This window comes from Ambystoma mexicanum, chromosome 4q, assembly GCF_040938575.1.
Source record: "Ambystoma mexicanum isolate Mex_15411 chromosome 4q, UKY_AmexF1_1, whole genome shotgun sequence".
Classification (NCBI taxonomy): domain Eukaryota; kingdom Metazoa; phylum Chordata; class Amphibia; order Caudata; family Ambystomatidae; genus Ambystoma; species Ambystoma mexicanum.
In genome coordinates this window covers 778867860-778889072 of record NC_090928.1, presented here as the reverse complement: position 1 = coordinate 778889072, position 21213 = coordinate 778867860, and the positions used below count along the sequence as shown (strand labels likewise).

Sequence of the window (21213 nt, the reverse complement as noted above, 5' to 3'; positions counted from 1 at the left end):
CTACAAGGCCTGAATACTCCGCCTAAGTTCAGCTAGACTAGCGATTACCACTCAGAATGTATAGAAACTGCTTTACCTAGTCTACCTGAGCATACTGCATATAGACTGCCTAAATATGTTTATGTCAACTATCATAGCATATTGACTACTAGAGTACCCTAGAACTTGCCTAGCAAAGTGCTTTTAAACTTGTGTCAAACCTGATTGTCTCTGCCATAAAAACAAACACATATTTAGATTGTTCTGCCTTAATAGTTAAACGCACATTAGACGGTCTTTGTGATAAAAATGAATGTGCACGAGACCAACTAAAATTGCATCATCTGAACCATGTTAGTAAAGTGTATCTAGACTGCTAGATTGTTTTAGTATCTACAATATTTGGACCATTTCAAGTAAATAGAATCTAGATTGCCTGAAATCGTTAGTAAAGCATATTTAGACTACTGGATTGTTTAGTATCTACAATATTTGGACTATTTTAAGTAAATCGAATCTAGATTGCCTGAAATCTTGACCTGCTCATAGGCTAGTCTAGACAACCTCGCACTATGTCAAGCTTATTTAACATCCTATGCATGATGGCGCTGTCCACACTCTGTCTCCAAGAACCAGAATTGCCACACTGAAGTTCCCCCAGGCGAGTCAGCATTCGCCCCCCTTTTCTACCCATAGCACCTAAGGTTATCAATAACTCTGTCCACACCTGTCCCATGTACCATGCCATACCAGGTCCACTAGCCTATGACTCCCAGCCTTGTCCAACTAATGACAGTAACTATAAACTACGAGCTAGACTCAAACTACATGAGCCGCCCAGAAGACTGCTCCCTACCATAAAGTATACTCTGAAAGGCCAATATACTAGAGTATGTAATGTTCCCATTCTCCCTGCTGCCCCACTAGCTATTACAAATGACCAAACTGCTAAGTCTAAGGCCAATGCTAACATACAACCAAATACCTTAGAAATCACAAGGGAAACTGAAGGGCACTCTTACAAGGGAGCGCTCCTTAATGTAAGGTCCCTAACGGCACATGCCATTGATCTAGCTGACCTAATCACAGAAGCTAACCTGGACTTCATTGCCATAACCGAGACCTGGCTATACAACGCATCAGGACCTTCACTTATGCTGGCCATCCCTGGCGGTTATACTATATCTAGGCAAGATCGAGAAGGCTCCCGAGGAGGCGAGATTGCCATCATATCTAAAATTAACCTTTCGCTAAGACTAGCCCCCATACAAACTATGCAATCCTGTGAAGCCTTCACTGCTAAAATCCTCATAAACAATACCCAATCTCTAACCATACATCTAATCTACAGACCCCCGGGCCCACTTGGGACCTTTGAGGCGGATCTGCACAGCCTATTAACTAACAATGGCAAAATGACATCACAATTGCTGGTACTAGGGGACTTTAACCTTGGCTTCAATGACCAAGCAGATGCACATGCATCTACAATGCCAATACCCTCAATACTCTAGGATTCACCCAAAAAGTTAACACCTCGACCCACGTGAAGGGCAGAATACTAGACTGGGTTGCTGACTCCAACTGTACAGCCGCCATCTCCTCTATCACGCCTTTATCCTGGACGGACTACTCATTGGTGTCCTTTAACCTACTAACCACCAGACCATCCACTGTAGGCCCACATATGGCTCCACCCTGCCATACTAGATACTAGAAATAAAAAGAACATGACAGTGGATAATATTATTCCTGCTATCCTCCCAACTTTAAATGCATTACCAGATAACCTAGACCCTAGCGCACTAGTCCATGAATACAATAGTATCATGCGCAACACCATGGATAAAGTCGTCCCACTTAAACTACGTTCCAGCAAACCTAAGGCACATTTAAACAAATGGTTCACGCCTGAACTTAAAGCTTTACGCCTAACTAAGAGAAAACACGAATCGACCTGGAAACTCTGCCCAACTGATGAGAACAAGGATAATTTAACCAAGAACTCCCGCCACTATAAAAATGAAATCTGTCTAGCAAAGCGAAACTCTTATAACGATCTCATTACCAAGTCTAATTCAAGCATGAAGGAACTCTTCTCCATACTGAAAGAACTTGAGTCCCCCATCGCCACACCAGATACCTGCACTAAGGATCAGACCTGGTGCACATATATCCAATATGTCCTAGCAAATAAAATAAACACTCTCCAAAACAAAATCCAACAAAAAAAGAATCCCTTAATCTCCCAAATAACTCTCCGTCCATTGACACTTCTAATGGCGGCCTTAACAACAAATTCTCCTTCACCAAAACTACCATCATAGAGGTAGAGAAAACTATCCTCTCTCTTAAACCCTCCAACTGCAAGGGTGACATCTGCCCTGCACAAATAATAAAAGACGCTGCCAGAGATCTTTCACCTTTCATTTGCAAACTTATCAATGCCTCCTTCTCTACAGGCAACATCCCGGCCAATCTAAAACAATCGTGGGTGCTCCCGCTTCTCAAGAAGCAGACATTAGACCCACTCATCCCTACCAACTACCGTCCCATTACCACAGTACCATTTCTACTGAAGATATTGGACAAAGTTGCATATACACAAATTCAAAGACACCTTGAATCACACAAACTACTGGGAGCTAGACAATCTGGCTTCCCTCTCCATGGGACTAAAACTGCCCTCATTGACTTAAAGACACAGATAGATGAGCCGAGAGATCAAGGAAAGACAGCACTCCTCCTTTTACTCGACCTCTCTGCTGCATTTGATCTTGTGAACCATAAAGTCCTCTGTAGAAATTTTGGACTCAGCCGCCCACTTCTCCACTCAAGCTATTTGATGGGTAGAATCCTTTCTGAGTGAGAGAACCATGAGAGTCTTTTCCCCCACGGCAGCAGCAGACCCTATGCCTATCACTTGTGGAGTCCCCCAGGGCTCATGTGTCTCTCCAACTCTATCCAACATATTCACCAAACCCCTCTTTGACGATCTGGACCTTCTAGGTATCACCTACACTAACTATGCAGATGATACACAGATTCTCCTCCCGCTTTCTGGGGATCACAGAAGGGATGGGGAGTTGGTGAATAGGGTGTATCTCATCATTCAGGCATGGATGGCATCCCATGGCCTCTGCCTGAATGATGATAAGAAAGAGCTGATTATCCTAGGCACACAGACTAATATCAATAAACTAGGCACATACTACTCTATGTTCAACATAGACGGTAATTTCATTAAGGTCTCTAGGGAAGAAAAACGCTTGGCTTTCATCTTGACTCTACCATGTCATTTACTAAACAGGTTAATTCCCTATCTTCTACTACTGCATATACCTGCAAATTAATAAGAGCAGGAAAGCCCTTCCTTTCTAATGATAGTTGCCTGATCCTGGCGAGAGCCTTAATACTCTCCCGACTCGACTACTGCAATGCCCTCTACAGTGGTGCTAACCAAGCGATCACTAAAAGGCTTCAAATTTTACAAAATAACACCCTAAGAGCAGCTCTCGGCATAAATAAAAGTGATCACATATCCAATATCAGACGCCAACACAAATGGCTCTCTACTGACAACAATATCCACTTAAAAATGATCTCCTTAACACATAAAGCTCTCAACAATGCTGCTTCCAGCTACCTGATGGACAAAATAAAAAGAAAAATCTCTAGCAGACCAACAAGAACTACCAACTCTAATTGTATGGTAGTACCCAGATTTAAACTTGCCAAAATTGGCAGAATTAGCTTCCTTGTGATAGCTGCCAAATGGCAGAATGCTTTGCCACACTACCTAAGAGCAGACCAACCATTCTCACTCTTCAGAAGGAATTACATCAATCACATCAATTCTAACAACCTGTAAATCCACTACTAGATGTGCATATCTGCTGCGCTAGCATATCTGAACTGTATATATGTATTATCAGAATCTGTACCTCAAAAGTAAATAACTCTAACACTGTATATAACTCATTGTATCGTTGATATTAGTGCCACAAAACTGTATCTTTTTGCATCATTGTAAATTATGTACTGTGTACATTCCTGCAACTCTGTAAGTCTTGCATATTCTTTCTGTTGCGCCCGGTTATCCTTGGGTCTGGCGCACATTACAAATAAACAAATAAACAAACAATTGATAGGTGGTCTGCCTCCTGATTCGCATCAGGCACCACAAGGTAACATGGCTGGTACAAAACTGTCAGGAAAAAGCCATATAAGACCTGTAAATGAAGTGAAAGTAATCTCCTGGCTGAAATTGGAGGCCCATTAAGACAACGCAGTGCCTAACACTACCTGCATACCTCGCTAACTCGTGTGCCTTCCTGCCTATATGTATATAAGAGCCTGCTTACTTCACTGTTGCTATGTATATAATTTTGATGTACCTTATTTTGTATTGTTTATTCTCCCTGTGTACTGTAACTAAGCTTCGAAAATTCTTGCAAAGGCTGCGCCCCGATGCCCCCGGGTACGTTTGCACATTATAAATGATAAAACAAACAAACAAACAAATGAAAGTGAAACCTGTAACAGAAACATCTGATAATACAGATAACATACGAGCACTTCAGATGAAATCTATATCTGGATAGATCATCCTGCCCTCAATCGAGCGGCAGTGTTGCAGATATTACAAGGTGTTTCCCCCCCTGCGTGTTATTAAGAATGATGACATAATAATTGTGGACCAATGAGAGGACAAGATAAATGTCACATCGAATGTATGGTGGCGCACAAATGCAATACAAGAATATATCCTATGTTTTGAGAACAAGCTCTTTTAGATTGGATATTGTTGTTCTGAGGTGATGATGCAAACTGTAAAATATGGTGCGAACATTTCTAATATGATATGATATTTTATTTAAATCGCGCCCATACACAAGTGTTTCACGGCCCAACAGGGCAAGGTAGGGGTACAAGGTAGGAACAAAAACAACAATCTTACTAGGCCAAGTGACATTGGGAACGTGCAAGTACAGGAGAGAAGGGAAGGAGGAAAGTGCAGGGGAAAAGGGGAGTGGAAAATGCTGAACACGTGAAACAACAGGTAGTGTGGTCAGCCAGTGAAAAGTGTAGGAATTAAGTGACAGAGATGGGTGTCAATAAGTGCAGGTATGGGGACTGTAGGGTTGCAGATACAGACCCAAGTGCAAGGGTTGCCGGAGGCAGACTGGTTATGCAGCTAGGAGGGCAGGGATCTGGCCCAAAATTAGGGGGTGCCAGGTGCCCAGTACAGAGACAACAGAGATTAGCAGGGGAGAGGAAAAGAGAAATCAAAAGCAAAGAGGAAGGTCTTGAGGTGCTTCCGTAACCGAAGATGGTTATCCTCAGGTTTCAGAGGGATGCCCCAGCCGAAGAAAGATATCTACCAGAGAGAGGGAGCTTCTGGGGGAAGGAGCTGAAAGGAAGATACCTCTGAGGAAGTGCAATTGGTAGTTTGACTTCTTAGAGACATCAGAGATGTGTGGGGGAAAGGAAAGCATGGAATCGAAGATGACTCAAAGGTTCTTAGCCACAAAGGTATGATATGTTAATACCCAGAGGTTTCTAAGCATGGACCTTGGGATCGAACCTGTGTTGCTCTGTGTCGCCTTGCTTCCAAGGCGAGCATGTTGCCCCTGAGCCATCCTCCCGAGACAGGTGGGAGCAGGGAGAGGGCCAAGGGAAGTCGGCCAGAGTGACAGGAAAGGAAGTTGCAGGAGTGCCGATGAGGAGGATCTCAGTCTTACTGGCATTAAGGCAGCGGTAGTTGGCGGTGCACCACTCATGGATTGCAGACAGACAGTCAGAGATGAGAGAGGGAGAAGAGGTGGCAGAGGGGAGCCTGAAAACGAGCTCAGTGTCATCCATATACACCTGAAAGTTGGAGCAGAGAGCAGCAATGTGGGGGGTGAGGGGGTGCCAGGTATTGGTTGAACAGTCAGAGATAGAGGTTAGACCCCTGGGGAACACCACAAGTGGAGAGAGAGATAGAGGAGAGGAAGGAACCAAGTTGGACCTGGGAGGGTCGATTGGAGAGGAATCTGGTCAGCCAGGCCAGGGCCTGATCATTGATACCCCGGTTATCACTGAGGCAGTTGAGCAGGATGGCATGGTTGACCGTGTCAAAGGCAGAAGCGAGATTGAGTAGGATGAGGACAGAGGGGAGATTAGAGTCAAGGTTGGACAGCAGGTCTTCACGGATGTTCAGGAGAGCAGTTTCCCTGCTTCTGGCTGCTCTGAAGCCAGATTGATGGTCATGGAGACAACCGACAGAATCAGTGTGAAGATTAAGTTGGGAGATGGCCAGCTTTTCCAGGAATTTGCCCAGGGAAGGAGTGATCGAGATCAGGCGATACTTAGCCAGGCAGGAAGTGTCAGCTGAGGGTTTTTTGAGAAGAGGGTGCACAAGACAGTGCTTCAGAGGGAGGGGAAGGCTCCAGTGGTGAAGGAGTGGTTGTAGAAGTCGGCCAGGGCCGGAGCGAGGTTGTCAATGTGGTCCTTGATGGTTTTGGATGAACAGGAGAGACCCTGTTTTGACAAGACTTTCATAGATTGGACTTGTCTAGAAATCACATCAGGGTTAAAATGAGGAAAGGCTAAGAAAAAGGGAGCAGAGGTGGCTGCTTAGGGGACTGAGGTGACGGAGAGAGAAGTTGGAGGAGGAGGGGGGACGGGAGGGTGGACAGGATGTCCTAGGATTTAGAGATCAAATGAGAAGCCAGGGCTGTGCACAGGGCTTAGGAAGGGACAGGAGAAGTAGTGACTGCAGCAGGCTTGGCCAGCTCCTTGCAGATCATAAAAAGAGTTCAGCCGAGTTGTTGGATGCCTAAGAGATGCAGCCTTGTATGTGAGCTCTCTTCTTCGTGCGGGCAGAGAGTCAGTATTGCCTTTGGGGCAGGCGGTGGGCCAGTTTGTCAGAGGATGCACAGGATGGCCATCATTTCCTCTCAACCACCCTACACTTGCGTTTAAGGGTGACGAGGTCAGAGTCATACCAAGAGTTGTACTTTGCTTTGGGCTTCAAATGGATCCTCATGGCAGGGGCAAGAATATCGAGAGTATCGGAGATAGCATAGTGAAGCTTGGAAAGGGCAGTGTCAGGGTGAGAGTCAGCAAAAGGTGGAGGAGGGGGAGAGAAAGTGACAGTGAAAGCCTCAACTGACACATGCTTCATGGGCTGGGGGACAGAGAAGGTGGGTGGCAGTGCTGGAGCTGGCTCGGCATGCGGGGAAGAGAGTGAGGAGAGGAGAAAGTGATCGCTCCAGGAGAGAGGGGTGGTGAGAGGGTTAGAGAGGGGAGGTCGGAGGAGATGAGGACATCCAAAGTGTGCTCTGCAGAGTGAGTCGGGCCAGCGGGAAGAATAGAAAGAGCGAGAGAGTCGCAGATGTTGTGAAAGAGTCCAGTGGAGGGACAGGAAGCATCCAAGTGGATGTTGAGATCTCCAAGGAGGAGGAGTTGAGTGGTCGATGCCAGGAAGGAGGAGGTGAGGTTCACCGTCTCAGAGAGGAAGGAGGAAGTCTGACCAGGAGGCTGATAAATAGAAGCAATGGTGAGAGTGTGGCTTGGAAAGAGAGCCTGTAGACAAGGCATTTGAAGGAGGAGTAGGCCCGGTGGTTGGATCTGGACACGGAGAGGATCTTGTAGCCATCAGGGAGTGTCAAAGCTTGTGACAGAGCTGGCAGTGAACCATGTCTTGTGAGACGGAGGACATATTGATCAAGTTCTTCCAGCAGGCAGCAGATGGCAAATGTTGGAGTAGTGTTTGACATCAGAGCAAGAGTTGAGAGTGGCAATATGGAGAAGGTGGCCAGCCTTGAAAGACTTCCGGGTAGAGGTACAGATCAGAGGTACGCCCTGCAGAGGTGTAGAAGGAGCCCGAGGGGGGCCGAAGAGGAAGGAGGAGAGGGCAAGGTAGCCAAGGAGGAATCAGGGGTCTGGGTCAAGGAAGCCGGATAATGGGGAGGAGGCACAGCAGGAGGAGGAAGTTAGTTGATGAGGCGCGGGAAGTGTCTATCAAAGAGGAGAAGGTTGGCCTGAGAGCCTTGGACCAAGACAGTGCCATTCAGGTAAACATTAATGATGACCTTGGAGGAGTGACAGGGGCCAGGAGGGCCTCCCGCCGGGTGCTACCATTAATGGAAGAAGAGGAGAATGGAGAGAGCACAGAGACCATATGGGAAGTCAATAAGTCTGGTGAAAGAACGACAAAGAGGATGTCGGTGAGTATCTGTCTGGAGGAAGCGCTAGAGTAGGTATCCGTGATAGGGAGGCCAGGGTTGGAGACCAGGATATCTTTTTTGAACTTCTTCCTACCAGACTTAGTCAGGAGGGTAGGGTAGTCAATAGAGTAACAGTTGGAGAATATAGGAGAAACGGAGAGCATCATAAGTGGTGAGGGATAGGAGATAGAGAACGGGGGTGGCATGTGGGAACAATAGGGGGCAGAACAAGGGGGGTGCAAGCAGAAGATGGATGATGACGTGAACAGCAGGAAAGAAAACCCAAACAGGCTCAGACAGGGGCCTTAGATCACAGGCCTTTGCTTGATGGGCCGGATTTCCAGCGAGCTAAACCGTAATGAAATGCCCTCAGTGTTACAGAGGGAGATTAGTATGGCACCAAATGTAAACCCCATTACAACTGCTGCTGATAGCGTGAGTGCAATCAACCACACAGGTGTAGTCACCAATGTGCGGTTAATGAGAATGAAGGGTATTGGCAGTGGTTACCAAAAGAATTCAAGGCCCATTTTGCCAAAACCTCTCGATGACTCTATGGGTTTTTCTCACATTGTGGCTGAAGAAGGTCTTCTTTCTCATATTGATATGTTCTGCATTGTGGCCCTCCAGGATCCTTGGATGATAGAGCTATGTGTCATTGATGGTCGTAGCACAATGCAGGTTAAAGCAGTAAAGGGTCCTATTGGTGGGCCAAAGGGTGGCCTGTTGGTTTTGTCACGTCATCCATGGACACTCTCTGATGCTCAGTGGTCGACCTCCATGATTCAGGCTGTGATGATAGACTGCGACTCTCCTCTAACTAACAAACTCTTATTTTTAAATGTCTACGACCCTCTAAACTTAGTTGCCAATACAGCTAATATCAGTGCTGTGAAATAAATTGTGGAGTGCCATTGTACACCTGTGCCAATTTTGATAGTTGCTGACTTTAATGGGAAAATTGGGCTCTCAGGTGAGTGGCCACATTATGACGATGCTTAATGGATATTGCTCAGGCGATGTAAACTTAGCTTTCACCCGCATAAGTGCCAAGTTTTGCTCTACCATACACTATGTATTTGCTAACGTAAAGGCACTTGAAATAATCGACATGGCTGTGATTCCCCAAGATGAGTGACCACTTACCATTGTGTGTGCTAATTAAGACCAAAGCAGTAATTAACCAGTTTGCTTTAAATGATGACATCTATATTAAATCTGGTGCTAATTGTATTATATGGAACCCTACTGAGCTAGAAAAGGCCAAAGTAATTGCCAAGCTCATTCTTCCTCCGTTTTTGAAGAAATGGCGTGCTCTGGATGTCTGCCCTTATTATGATATTCTATTTGATTTTTCAAGGACTGTCTCGACTATCAAGGAAGCCTCACACGGGCCATTTTGAGAATAATGAAGTCGTTCAATAGTGTGCATTGTCTAGATAGCATTTGTCCGTGCTGAATGCCATTAGTTACAAGAATTGTCATTGACAACAAACGCTTATTAACCTTTTAAGTGCCAAGGACGAGATATCTCCTCCTTGGGATTACCTCCACAGTGCCAAGGACTAGATAGCTCGTCCTTGGCACTGAAGGGGTTAATTAAGGAGAAAATATTAGAAAGTATTGAGTGTTGCAATACCGAAATCACCAAAAAGGGCTTGGCACTGGGGGGGAAAAACTTATCTTGGTCATTTAAAAACAGTTTGTTTCATTCCTTTTCACAGGTGGTACAGGCTGGTGGCCTATCGTTCCTTTACATGGTGGCTCCACTGGAGGCTTGGACACCGCGTTCGAAGAGTGATACCCGCCTGTGCCGTTCGTGCCATAAGAGAAACGTTCCCGAGTGACAGTGGTCAGTACAGGGGGATTTTCTCTCGCTGTGCTGCAACCTGACCTGTATAATCTTTAAAGTCTTGTATTTTTGTGTCATGAAAATAAGATACAAAATAAAACACCACATATATTTTAACAACGGTTGTTTCGATTTTTTAAATGAATCAAGTGTGTCTCCATTCAAGGGTGGACGTCAGACATCTGTGCGCCAAATTGGTGAAGGTTATGGTCGCTGTGAAGCATGGTGGTCACTATCTATCTAAGCTAAAATAAAATATTCTCGATAATGCATGCACTAAATAACACTTGTTCAAAGTCTTTCAGTAGGTTATGTCTCTATAAAAGCCACACATATATCTATAATATCAATTAACATTGGATTATACAGGCCTTAGGTCAAGGGTCTTGACCACTATAATACACTGGTTGAAGTGTGGGTCTGTGCTCACAAGAATCTCCAGTATGTGGCATTTGTTATTGATAGGCAACGATATACTGCAGTAGAGGGCAAGGGGTCTCCATTCAGCAGTCTTCCTGTGTATTATCTGCACGCCCCAGGCCCCTCCATCCCACCCACCCTCTATCAAAGGAGGTGCGCGCCAGTGGATGCACGCTGTCAGGGGCGCGAAAGGCAAAGGTGCTAAACTACATGTACACTTGAAAAGGTATCCCACGCCAAGGGGCCATCGGTCACATGGCCTCCTCAGACACCGTGTCTCCATGCAGGCCTCCCCTTGATGCAGGCCGCCCCCCTGCAATCCACATAAGTGTATCACCATTCAGCAGTCTTCCTGTGCCTTATCTGCATGCCCAAGGCCCCTCGAACCCACCCACCCTCTATCAAAGGAGGTGCGCGCCAGTGGATGCGCGCTGTCAGGGGCCGCGAAAAGGCAAAGGTGCACTTGAAAAGGTATCCCACGCCATGGGGCCATCGGTCACATGGTCTCCTCAGACACCGTGTCTCCATGCAGGCCCCCCCTAATACCACGACATAGATACGTCATTCATTCACAAACACACCCCTGTTTGCAATACTTTATAAACCACTTGATATGTCTCATGAGAACATCTTTGTGCTTTGCAAGTCAACTCCTGAACGTGCTACCTGGGAACCACTGAGATCTATGCTAATCTGCTCGTCGTCGTGCTATCCGTGAACTTCTGTGACCGATTCGAGCATACCCATCAGTGCGCTACCTGTGGCCATCCACCTATTCTCCTGCAACATACTGCTCTGCTTGCTGAATCCAACTGTTTGTTGGTCAAGGTAAGGCCATGTATCCTGGTCATATTTCGCAGATTTTTAAATTTCTATCTATTTGCGAGTAGAGTACCCAATAGTGCTATGTTCATTGGTCTCATTGCTATTGACTTGAATTTCCATTGCTATGCTATCAATAGATCTATTTATTTCAGCTGTGTCAATTGTCATCGAATTGCATCCTTCGGGGGTCCAGTCTACAATGTAAGCATGTTTCCTTCTCGTGCAAGACAGAACATCCAAGGGACGAGTCACATGTTCAGAGTTTAGTATAGAGTTTTGCATCAAATCTTTATTCATGAATATTGTATAATGATGTCGATATTTACTTTTCAGATTTGTCAACAATGCCTGCCTGTTCGATTAGCGGTTACCCTTCGAAGACCCATGCAAAATCTGAAGGCACTACAATGCATGTGTTCCCGAAAACTGTTGATCGAATCAGAGAATGGGTCAGACATTGCGGATATCCACTGGATGAGCTGGAAAGTAGAGTTCAACAAGTCTTACAGGACAAGAGGGGTGATCGATACCGCATCTGCAGCCTGCACTTTTCCTCTGACATGTACGCCACATCTTGGGTAACAAAGAAGAATAAACAGCGAACGACACGGAAATTGCTCGCAAACGCTATTCCCACTCTATTCGTCCACATTCCGCCTCTGGTGAGTCAAGTGTCCGGATTTAGCTTTAGGCCTTGCGGCAGTGTGTAGGTAGCCTAATGGATTAATTGATATTTTAGGTGTTGTATCCCTTGTAATACTTTCGATATTGATATGAGTGTATAGCTTTTTGAATAATGACATTTTTCAATAAATTCTTTTTCGATTTCACAACCCACAAACGACATGTATATATATGGGAACAGGGAACTGCGCTATATTGCGCATTTTTCAAGTATTCTGTCGCCTTACATGGCTATTTTTAATATTGGCATTTCATTATCAATCAATAATTTACCTTTACAACTTCTTGACTCTCCCTTCAATCTGAAGCAAGAACATTCTACATCCTTGACGTGCTCGCAGTTATCAACCACTTCTAGCGCGTATCAGGTAATCTTGCTCCGCTACTCCGCTACAGACTTGTTTTATGCGTGTCAAGTAATAGTTTTATTCTATCGTGTAACTATTTTTTCGAATGTTTGGTTAGTGCTTTCCAATTGATATACACCTTAGTTACCGTCCACTGGTGTTTGTTTTCAGTTATAATTAGTTTTATCCATGCTAATGCAAGTACTGTCTTTCAGGGAGATGCTGAAGCGTCCGCCACATCTACAACATTTCTAGATGTTCCTCGCCAGCAGGAGGTATGGATACTGACAGCTCCATCGAGCGTCATCATCAGAGCTGTAATACATGTCGTTTGATTGTTCTACGCAATGTTTCATTCGTGGTTACCAGTGCTGTCGACCCCAAGTGTGTGTTATGTTTTCAATATTGTAATCCTTACTAATGCGAGTACTATGTTTCAGGCAGTTGATGGAGCGTCAACCCCTGCACTTGATGCAGAGCCTGACATTCAAGTAATTCCAGGGGAAGTGGAAGCGGGACCTTGCGTATACGAATCGGCGCAACAGCTTTCAGGAAGTGCGCACTACATTTGCAACATCCATAGATATTCTTCAGCAGCACGAGGTATGGATACTGACAGCTCCATCATGCGTGATCATATAACGTGAATACATGTGCTAGACTTTCTTCCCTATTAACGCAAGTGCTGTGTTTCAGGGAGACGACGGAGCTTCCACTACAATCACAACATCCCATTTAGATGCAGATGTAAAGGAATCGGTGAAATCAGTCGTTGAAATCTGCATATTTTGAGTTTCCTTTATTGTTTTAGACAATGCATCATTTGTGGTTATCTCTTTATATGTATCTGTGCCGTCGACGCCAAGTGTGTAATGTTGCAAATATTGAAAACCATACTAATGCAAGTACTGTGTTTCAGGGAGATGCTGATGCCTCCGCTCCAATACAACCATTCATGGCAGTCCATGCGGAGCCAGAGGTATGGATACTGACAGTTCCATCGAATTACATCATCACTGGTCGAATACTTGTCGTTTGATTGTTCCAAACAATGTTTAAATCGTGTTTGGCTATTGAGATGTACCTGTGTGTTCGTCCTCACGTGTGTTTTATGCTAACAATATTTTGAAACATAGTAATGAAAGTACTATGTTTCAGGGAGTCGATGGAGCCTCATTCCGTGCTGTCTATGCGGATACAGAAAATAGTCGTTGCAGCGCAAGAGGAAGGGAGGACATGCGGAAACGAATCGGAGCTACAGCGTGCAGATGTTGAAGGCAGAGTCAAAAAAGTTGCAAAGAAAAGAAACCAAAAAAAGGTTAGTCACAAACAGTTCATAACTTTTCAAAAATGTTTGTGCTGGGGACTATTATATGTTTTTTTCCAGTCAATTGGACTACACTTTATCTTGTGTTTAAACTGAACATCCCTTTTCCAATCTCTCCTCTAGTTACCCGTGGGTGTCAGAACTATACATACACAGACAGTGAAGCGAATGGGAGATGTTGCTTGGCAGACCATGTACACTATGGAGGAACTATTCATTGAGGCGCAGCGTGTTCAGGCTCGAGATGCTCCTGTCCAATGGCCAGAAACTGAATTTGCTGAGTTTGGAGAATACAGCAAAGTTGCATTGGACCATTGCTACAGTGAGACCGCACCACCGCATATTGAAGATCAATTCACACAATCTACACCCGCCAAAAAATTGCCAACCAAAAACCTGTCGACATTGTTGTGTTCTCCCATTGATGCTGAAGTAACAGATGTTAAAATGACTGAGAATGAACCAGCAGCATCCATCGACGGATCAGAACTTGATATCAGCGATATTACTTTCCAATGTGTTGAAATCTCCACAACGTCACAGGCCGAAACAACGTTGACGCCGGATGACAATCTAATGAAAGAGAGCAAATACATTGTATTCGACAGTTGTTTGATGGATATTATAAGTATGCTGAAATGTGGGCATTCCGTTAGAGGGGGAAAGTATGTGGGAAGCCATTGAATAATGTGACTCGTCAAATAAAAGGTAGTAACGTCAAAATAAATGCCGCCTGTAGATTAAATCATATGTTCTCATGGTCTGCACAACCGATGCTGGGGAAAATGCCAGCAGGCAATCTACTGTGTGCAGCTGCATCACTTTTTAGTGGCTTCAGTTTTAGAAAGTTAGAGGCTTTCTTTCAGTTTGTGGGACTCCATTTCATTTCTAAAACGCAGTACTACAAATACCAACATGATTATGGGTTTCCGGCCATTAGTGATGCTTGGAAAATTGAACAATTGTCTCTAGCAAGTACATTCGAAGGGAAACGAATCAGGCTAGCCGGCTATGGGACAGTGCGACAGCCCTGGATTTTCTGCCAAGTACTGCACCTACCACTTTAAGGACATGGATAGTAAGAAAATTGTGAGTTCGTTGGTCGTGCAGGTGTCACAATGTACATCCTCAGTGGCCATGGAGAAACTAGGATTTATATAATCAGTGCAAGATCTACAATCAAGGGGAATGGACATCGAACTCATAGCCACGGACAGACACGTTTCAATTGCCAAGACAATGAGAGAGCAGTTCCCAAATATTAATCATCAATTGGACGTATGGCATCTTGCTAAATCAATCAATAAGAAAATCTCAGCTGCAGGAAAAAAGAAAGCTTTTGAAAGTATTTTGCAGTGGTCCCAGTCTATCACAAACCATCTTTGGTGGAGCTCAAAAACTTGTGAAGGGTCAGTGGAAATACTACTTGAAAAATGGCGGTCACTGATGCACCACTGTATCAACGTTCACCGCTGGTCAGAAAACCAACATTTCAACCAATGTGAACATGGGCCATTGTCCCCAGAGGAGGCAAGGAAGAAGAAGTGGTTGATTCCATCTTCACCGACACACAAAGTCATTGAGAAGATTGTTTTCGACAAAACTCTATCAAAAGATTTGAGAGGACTGACAGAATTCTGTCACACAGGAGGTTTGGAGGTGTTCCACAATATGTGCCTCAAGTACAGAACAAAGCGCTTGCATTTTAGCTATCGGGGCATGAAACATCGCACTCTACTAGCGGTCTTGGCCCATAACAGCAATGTCGGACGTGAACAATCTACGACTAGGGGTAAAGTAAGGATGCCTCGCTACAATAAGCGCTTTTCAAAACGAACGAAGCAATGGGTGATCCAACCAGTCTATGATGAAATGCAGTTCGACTTTGTAAAAGGCCTTATTGTTGCTGTGTTAGAGAAGCACAGATATGGAATTTTGGACGTTTCTGTGCAGAGCAGTGATGTGTTGCCACCGAACATTGCAACTGTGCCATGTCCACCCAAAGGGGAGCTGGTTGTGAGGTTCAAATCCCGGTTTAAATAATTGCAACACGATTGTCTTTTTGTAAATAAATGTTACTGTACAGTGTACCTGGAACCCTAACCCCTAACTTCCCCATCATGGGTGGCGAACAAGCTGACCATTGTCTGAATATTGCTGACCATGTTTATATGTCTATAATTGCAATACGATTGTCTTTTTGTAAATAAATGTTATTGTACAGTGTACCTGGAACCCTAACCCCTACCTTCACCATCATGGGGGGCGAACAAGCTGACCATTGTCTGAATATTGCTGACCATGTCTATATGTCTATAATTGCAATACGGTTGTCTTTTTGTAAATAAATGTTATTGTACAGTGTACCTGGAACCCTAACCCCTACCTTCACCATCATGGGTGGTGAAATTGCTGGGTGTCATCTTTGAATTCTCTCTATTCACCTCATATATGTGTATGTATATATTTTTCTCATGTCTCATCTCATGTAAATGTAAATGCTGCGCACTGTTGCGCACTGTTATTGGAGGGGAGGCTTGCGTATTGCAAACAATAAAACAAACAAACAATAAATCTCACTTTTAACGGAACTCCTATGGTACTTTATACTTTCCCTGACCTTCATCCAAAAATTAAATGTCTCCATAGTTATGATTCTTTGGGGCTGCAAAGCTCGCAGGCAACGGGGACAAAATTGGGGTCCTTAGAACGCGCCAAGCGGGCCGTGGCATTTGGGAGAGAAGCCAGTTCGCATTTTCACATTGAGGCGCACTACATAGATGGATTTGAAACTTCAAGTTCTCACAGATGCCTTTACTACAGGATGTTGCAAATAAAGAATGCGAAGGACAGCGGCTTTGATTTTCAGCTCGCGGCCAGAAGAGTCCCACAAGTAGCACTGGAAGTATAAGGTTGTATTGTTTTTTTACCTTGAGACAGGGACCATGCCGAAAGAACTTCATTTGAAGGGGGTGTGCAATAACGTAAGAGACGATAAGGCAGAAAATTCTGAAACTGACCGAGTTTCATGTTAGTTCAGTATACGAAAAATCGTTGTCAAGAGCACAGTCGGATTTACAGACTGCATTACGCAGAGACACAATGGAAATTTCAAATATAATGTGAGTAAATCTTTAGACGCTTTTATACCGGAATGAAGAATCAATGAATGGATGCATGAATAAATGAATGAATGAAGAGCTAGGAAAAGAAAGGGAAATGTGTTCGTAATGGGCACATGGACATGCAGGTCCACAGGTCTCAACTATCTCGTTCCTTGGCCCAGCCACTCTTCCCTGCACTGCCTACCTGCACTACGGGACTGTCTCTGTATCCTTCAGCCCCTTCTCCCGGCACTTACCTTGCACTTGCCACCAGCTGGCCCTATTATTTATCTTGTATTCTACTAACCATGTACAGCACTTTTGCCCCCCTCTCCCCTTCCCCTTGCACGATCTGAATGACACCTGGCCTAGTAGTATCGTTGTCTGTCTCCCCTTGTTCCCCTCCTGCCTCGTCGCGCCTTGAAACACTTGTGTATAGGCGCGTTACACATGCCATATCATATATCGTATCATTACACAGGCATGTAGACAAACAGTCGTTTCTCATTGTGTGTTGGCCTCGATTTATCTCGTTACTTTTCGCATTGATTTTAGAGACAAACATACTCCATTGAACTATCCTTGCAAGCAAATAGTTTCTGATCGGCCGTAATAAATAAAATGAGTAATATTAATGAAGTTCGGCTAGCGAGACCAATTGTAATTTTTTTGTTTTCATAACAGGTATTTGATCCCATTCTGCCACTGCCATCTGTTGAGACACCGGCGGATGGATTCTTCAGCAGACACCTGCAGCATCGTGTCAACAACTGGAGCACGATCACCATATTATGGGACGATCGCCAAGGGCCCACATGCCCTTACGCTGTACTAGTGGCTAGAAGTAACATATCAACCTTTATGCTGGACTAGTGCCCAGTTGATGGAACAGCCTTGCGGTTCACCGTGCTTCCAAAGTGATTCTTTTTATGAAAATGAACACCCTGTGCACCATAAAGGAACAGCGCGTGACTCAAGATGAAACGGAACAGTTATTGCGGATACAGATAAAGAAAATAAATGGCTTTCGGAGTTCATATGGCAATTGCTGAATATTCTCTAAACATTTAATGTCAAATAAATGTACTTAACCAAATGTACCGTGTTGCTGTTTCATTTTAAAGTACAGTTTCATATTCCGAATTGTGGCGCGCTGTGTTGTGAGTTGATCTGTGTTGGTTTCCGGGTTCTGTGTGGAGTCGCGCAGAAGACGACTGGGTGCGTTTGCCTACGCAGCACAGTAACGTCACGGAGAGAGGCGGGGAATATGAATGTTTTGATAATGTCAGGCTCAGGGGCGGGGGATTTGATTTAGTGCCGCAAAAGCAGGTCAGCCAGGGCGATGGGGGAAATGAAAGGATTATCACAAAATGGCAGCGCCCAGGTGCCTGTTTTCGCGTGCGTTTAATGGACGAAAACTCGGGTAAGGTCCATAGGAAATTTCTAAAATCGAGCCAATTAGGCTTAAAAAAACATGGCCGACCCGTAGGGACAATAACATTTTTTACCGGATCATGCCTTTAATAAGCTTCAGGTGTTGATTGAAATCCCATGCCTGACTCTGCCATGCTTTGTTAATGAGACATGGCCATAGAGTAGGTAGGGCTGCTTCTTTTTGTAGCTTTCTCTCTTCAGTGTTATCCATATGGGCAATCTTCATCACTCCTGCTTGACTCTTCTTCCTCTCAGTACATGGGTAACTCAGTAGGGAAAGGGAATTATGGGAGTTGTAGTGTTCCCTAGAGACTGTGGGTAAATTGGGTAAATTACTCTCAGGAAAAGGGCAAAAAACATGTAATTGTAGAAAACGGGGTAATGTGCTTGATTCCCTTTTCCCTGTTCTTGAACTCCTTTTCTTACCTGTTGGTAATGAGGAAGGGGGAACGGGACAGCAATGACAATATCTCATAATGGCTGAGGGAGAGTAGGGTGATGGATAACTGGAAAGGGGGTATACCATGTCTCGTCTAGGTTACTCCAATGAGAACAATCCCGGGCTTGCCTACTCAGTTGATCTACTCTCGCTCGTCTACCCCCAGGGATAGAATCCGCGACGGCCCTTCCCACTGCCACCTGAATAGAGGAATCTCGGGGTCTACATGGGATAATACCCCTAGGTTTCTCACTTCTCCCAAGTGAGGAGGAAAAATAAAAAGAAAGGCAACCCACCAACATTCTGCCCTTAATCTACAGTGGGTGTATCCTGTTCTTCATCGATTTTAATATTGAGTATGCTGACTAGTAAATTCCTGTTGTCCTTCAAATAGTTTTGCTTGTCACTTGCTTAAACACTTTTGATCGTGTTGGAGAGCCTATTCATTTGTATTCTTGCCCTATTACTCGAATGTAAAGAAGTGCATTATGAATTGATTTTTCTCTTATAATGGGCAATATATGATTTTTCTTTTCTCTGATAAACAGATAACAGTGCTAGAAGAGACTTGGACAGTGTTTAGGCGATACAGTCGGTTTAGAGAAATGCACAAAACTTTGAAATTAAAGCATTCAGAGGTAAGTCTTTCAGTATTCAAGGAAGTGTTCATTTACTTTTATTTATTGGATATGTGGCCATTTGTATGGTGCCTATACACAAGTGTTGCCAGCGCCACAAGACAAAATGGGGGAGGGAGAACGAGGGAATAAAAAAAAGACAAGTTATATCGGTCTTGTGACAATCCAACCGGGCAAGTTCTTGAGAAGGTTGTAAGTTCAGGGGGTGAGGGAGTAGAGGGAGAATTGCATTGGGGTGCCCCCCTCCAGGCCAGGGGCAGGGAATTGCTTGAGGGGAGCCAAGAAAGCGGGAAAAAAGGGGGGAAAGGAAGGATGAGTGCAGTGGGCAGGGTGGACCAAGTTAGGTTAATCAGGGAACGGGAGCCTGAGGGCAGGTGCTGGCAATGGATGCAAGGGTTATGTTATGTTATTCGGATTTATAAGGCGCCAAAGCCCACAGGCATCCAGGCGCCGAAAGACAGAAGAAGGTGCAGATACTAAGACAATCTTAGCTAAACAGAATGGTGACTGGTGGGGAATGGTCTTGCCCCTGTATGACTCTGAAGGGACCACTCCCCAGTTGTAGCGGCAGAAGGAGAGGTAGCACGGGAGGGGCGAGGGAAGGAAGAGGAGAAAAGGAAAGTCTTGAGAAGTGTCCGTAACTTCAGAAGATCCAGCTCAAGTCGGAGGGGGGAGGAGAGTGAGGCCATTCTAGAGGGAGGAACCGCTCTACCTCCCACTCTTTGTGCTTTCATGTGCTTTTAGTTACAACATCCTTTTGTGAAATACTGTGTTGTCCATAGCATTCACCATATAAATAATGCGTGACAGAGGCCATATAAGCTATAATTGCTTTCTTTCCTAACTCTCGTGCTTTTTTGCTGGAGATAATGTGTAATAATGACAATGATAATGTTTCTCTCCTCTTCGTCAAATTGTAGAAACAATAGGTTTTTTTATGGCGGCTAGTTTTGTTTTATAGGGAAATTGCATGTATGCAAGTGAGTTTGTCTGTGTCAGAGGTCCGATGTAGATATGGTTCTAAGAAGCGGTTCAGGTGGAATAGTATCCTTGATCGAGAGGACAACTTAGTTTAGCACATGAAATGGTAGGATATGAAAATCCTGTGATAGAAAATCAGCCATCAATTTAGCTTTTACAATAGCTAAAAAACAAGACCAATTCCTTGTTGACATGTCATTCATATTACCAAAAAAGAATGCATACCGTTCATTATAAGAGTGCCTCCAAATATCCTTTAAGCTGCCATGTTCGTTTTCAGCATGTTTTTCACTTGTTACCCTGATTCAGGAATTCTGTTCTGTTGGCTGCTCAATGCAGGATTTTTCATACATCTAAACATTCGTTTTAACTCCTGGGCAATGTCTTAATGCCAGGTGGAACCAGGGATATTGTCATATCTGTATGGCATGCTGCATGCAACAGAGAGTGCACACCAAAAAGGCACAAGACCCTTACAGCAAAACAGGACTGGGATGCAGGTGGGGCCCGAGGTGTTTATTGACGCTGCAGATATCTACAGTGGCAGTGTTCTTTTGGCTGTGCAAGCTGCATCTGTAGTCGCTCAGTCTCAGAGAACGTCTTGGGTGCCTTTTGCTAATGCTTCTTTTCCTGGCGTTTAACGTTTGTTTTTCTACTGAAATTTTACAAGAGGCTTCCACCTTGTTTGAGCCAATGTCATTCTCTAGAAGTATTCAAGCAATTTTTAAAGACATATATATGATACAGTTGTTTCAATGTTAACAGGTTGCCAAGCTGAATGCTTAACCCCTTTGTATAGTATTCCTATGCTCAACTTCTATTCCTTGTCTAGATAAGATAAGCAGAAAAGAGTTTGCAAATGTTTAATGTATACACTGTGCATCAGTGACAAAATAAGTACATTAAACTGATTTATTGAAATTGTTAGCATAGTGTTGATGTTGCAGGCCCTCAAATTGCGTTTTAT

The 21213-nt window shown here is 44.4% G+C and overlaps 1 protein-coding gene across 2 annotated transcripts in view; it reads left to right on the top strand.

Annotated features, from left to right (window-relative positions):
• The window catches only part of KIF16B (kinesin family member 16B), a 3050718-nt gene that overhangs the window by 2534633 nt on the left and 494872 nt on the right, over window positions 1-21213 (top strand). For both annotated transcript variants that reach the window (XM_069608346.1, XM_069608345.1), the window contains exon 24: window positions 19176-19265. In XM_069608346.1, the coding sequence (XP_069464447.1) occupies window positions 19176-19265 (90 nt within the window). The remainder of the gene's footprint in view (window positions 1-19175; window positions 19266-21213) is intronic.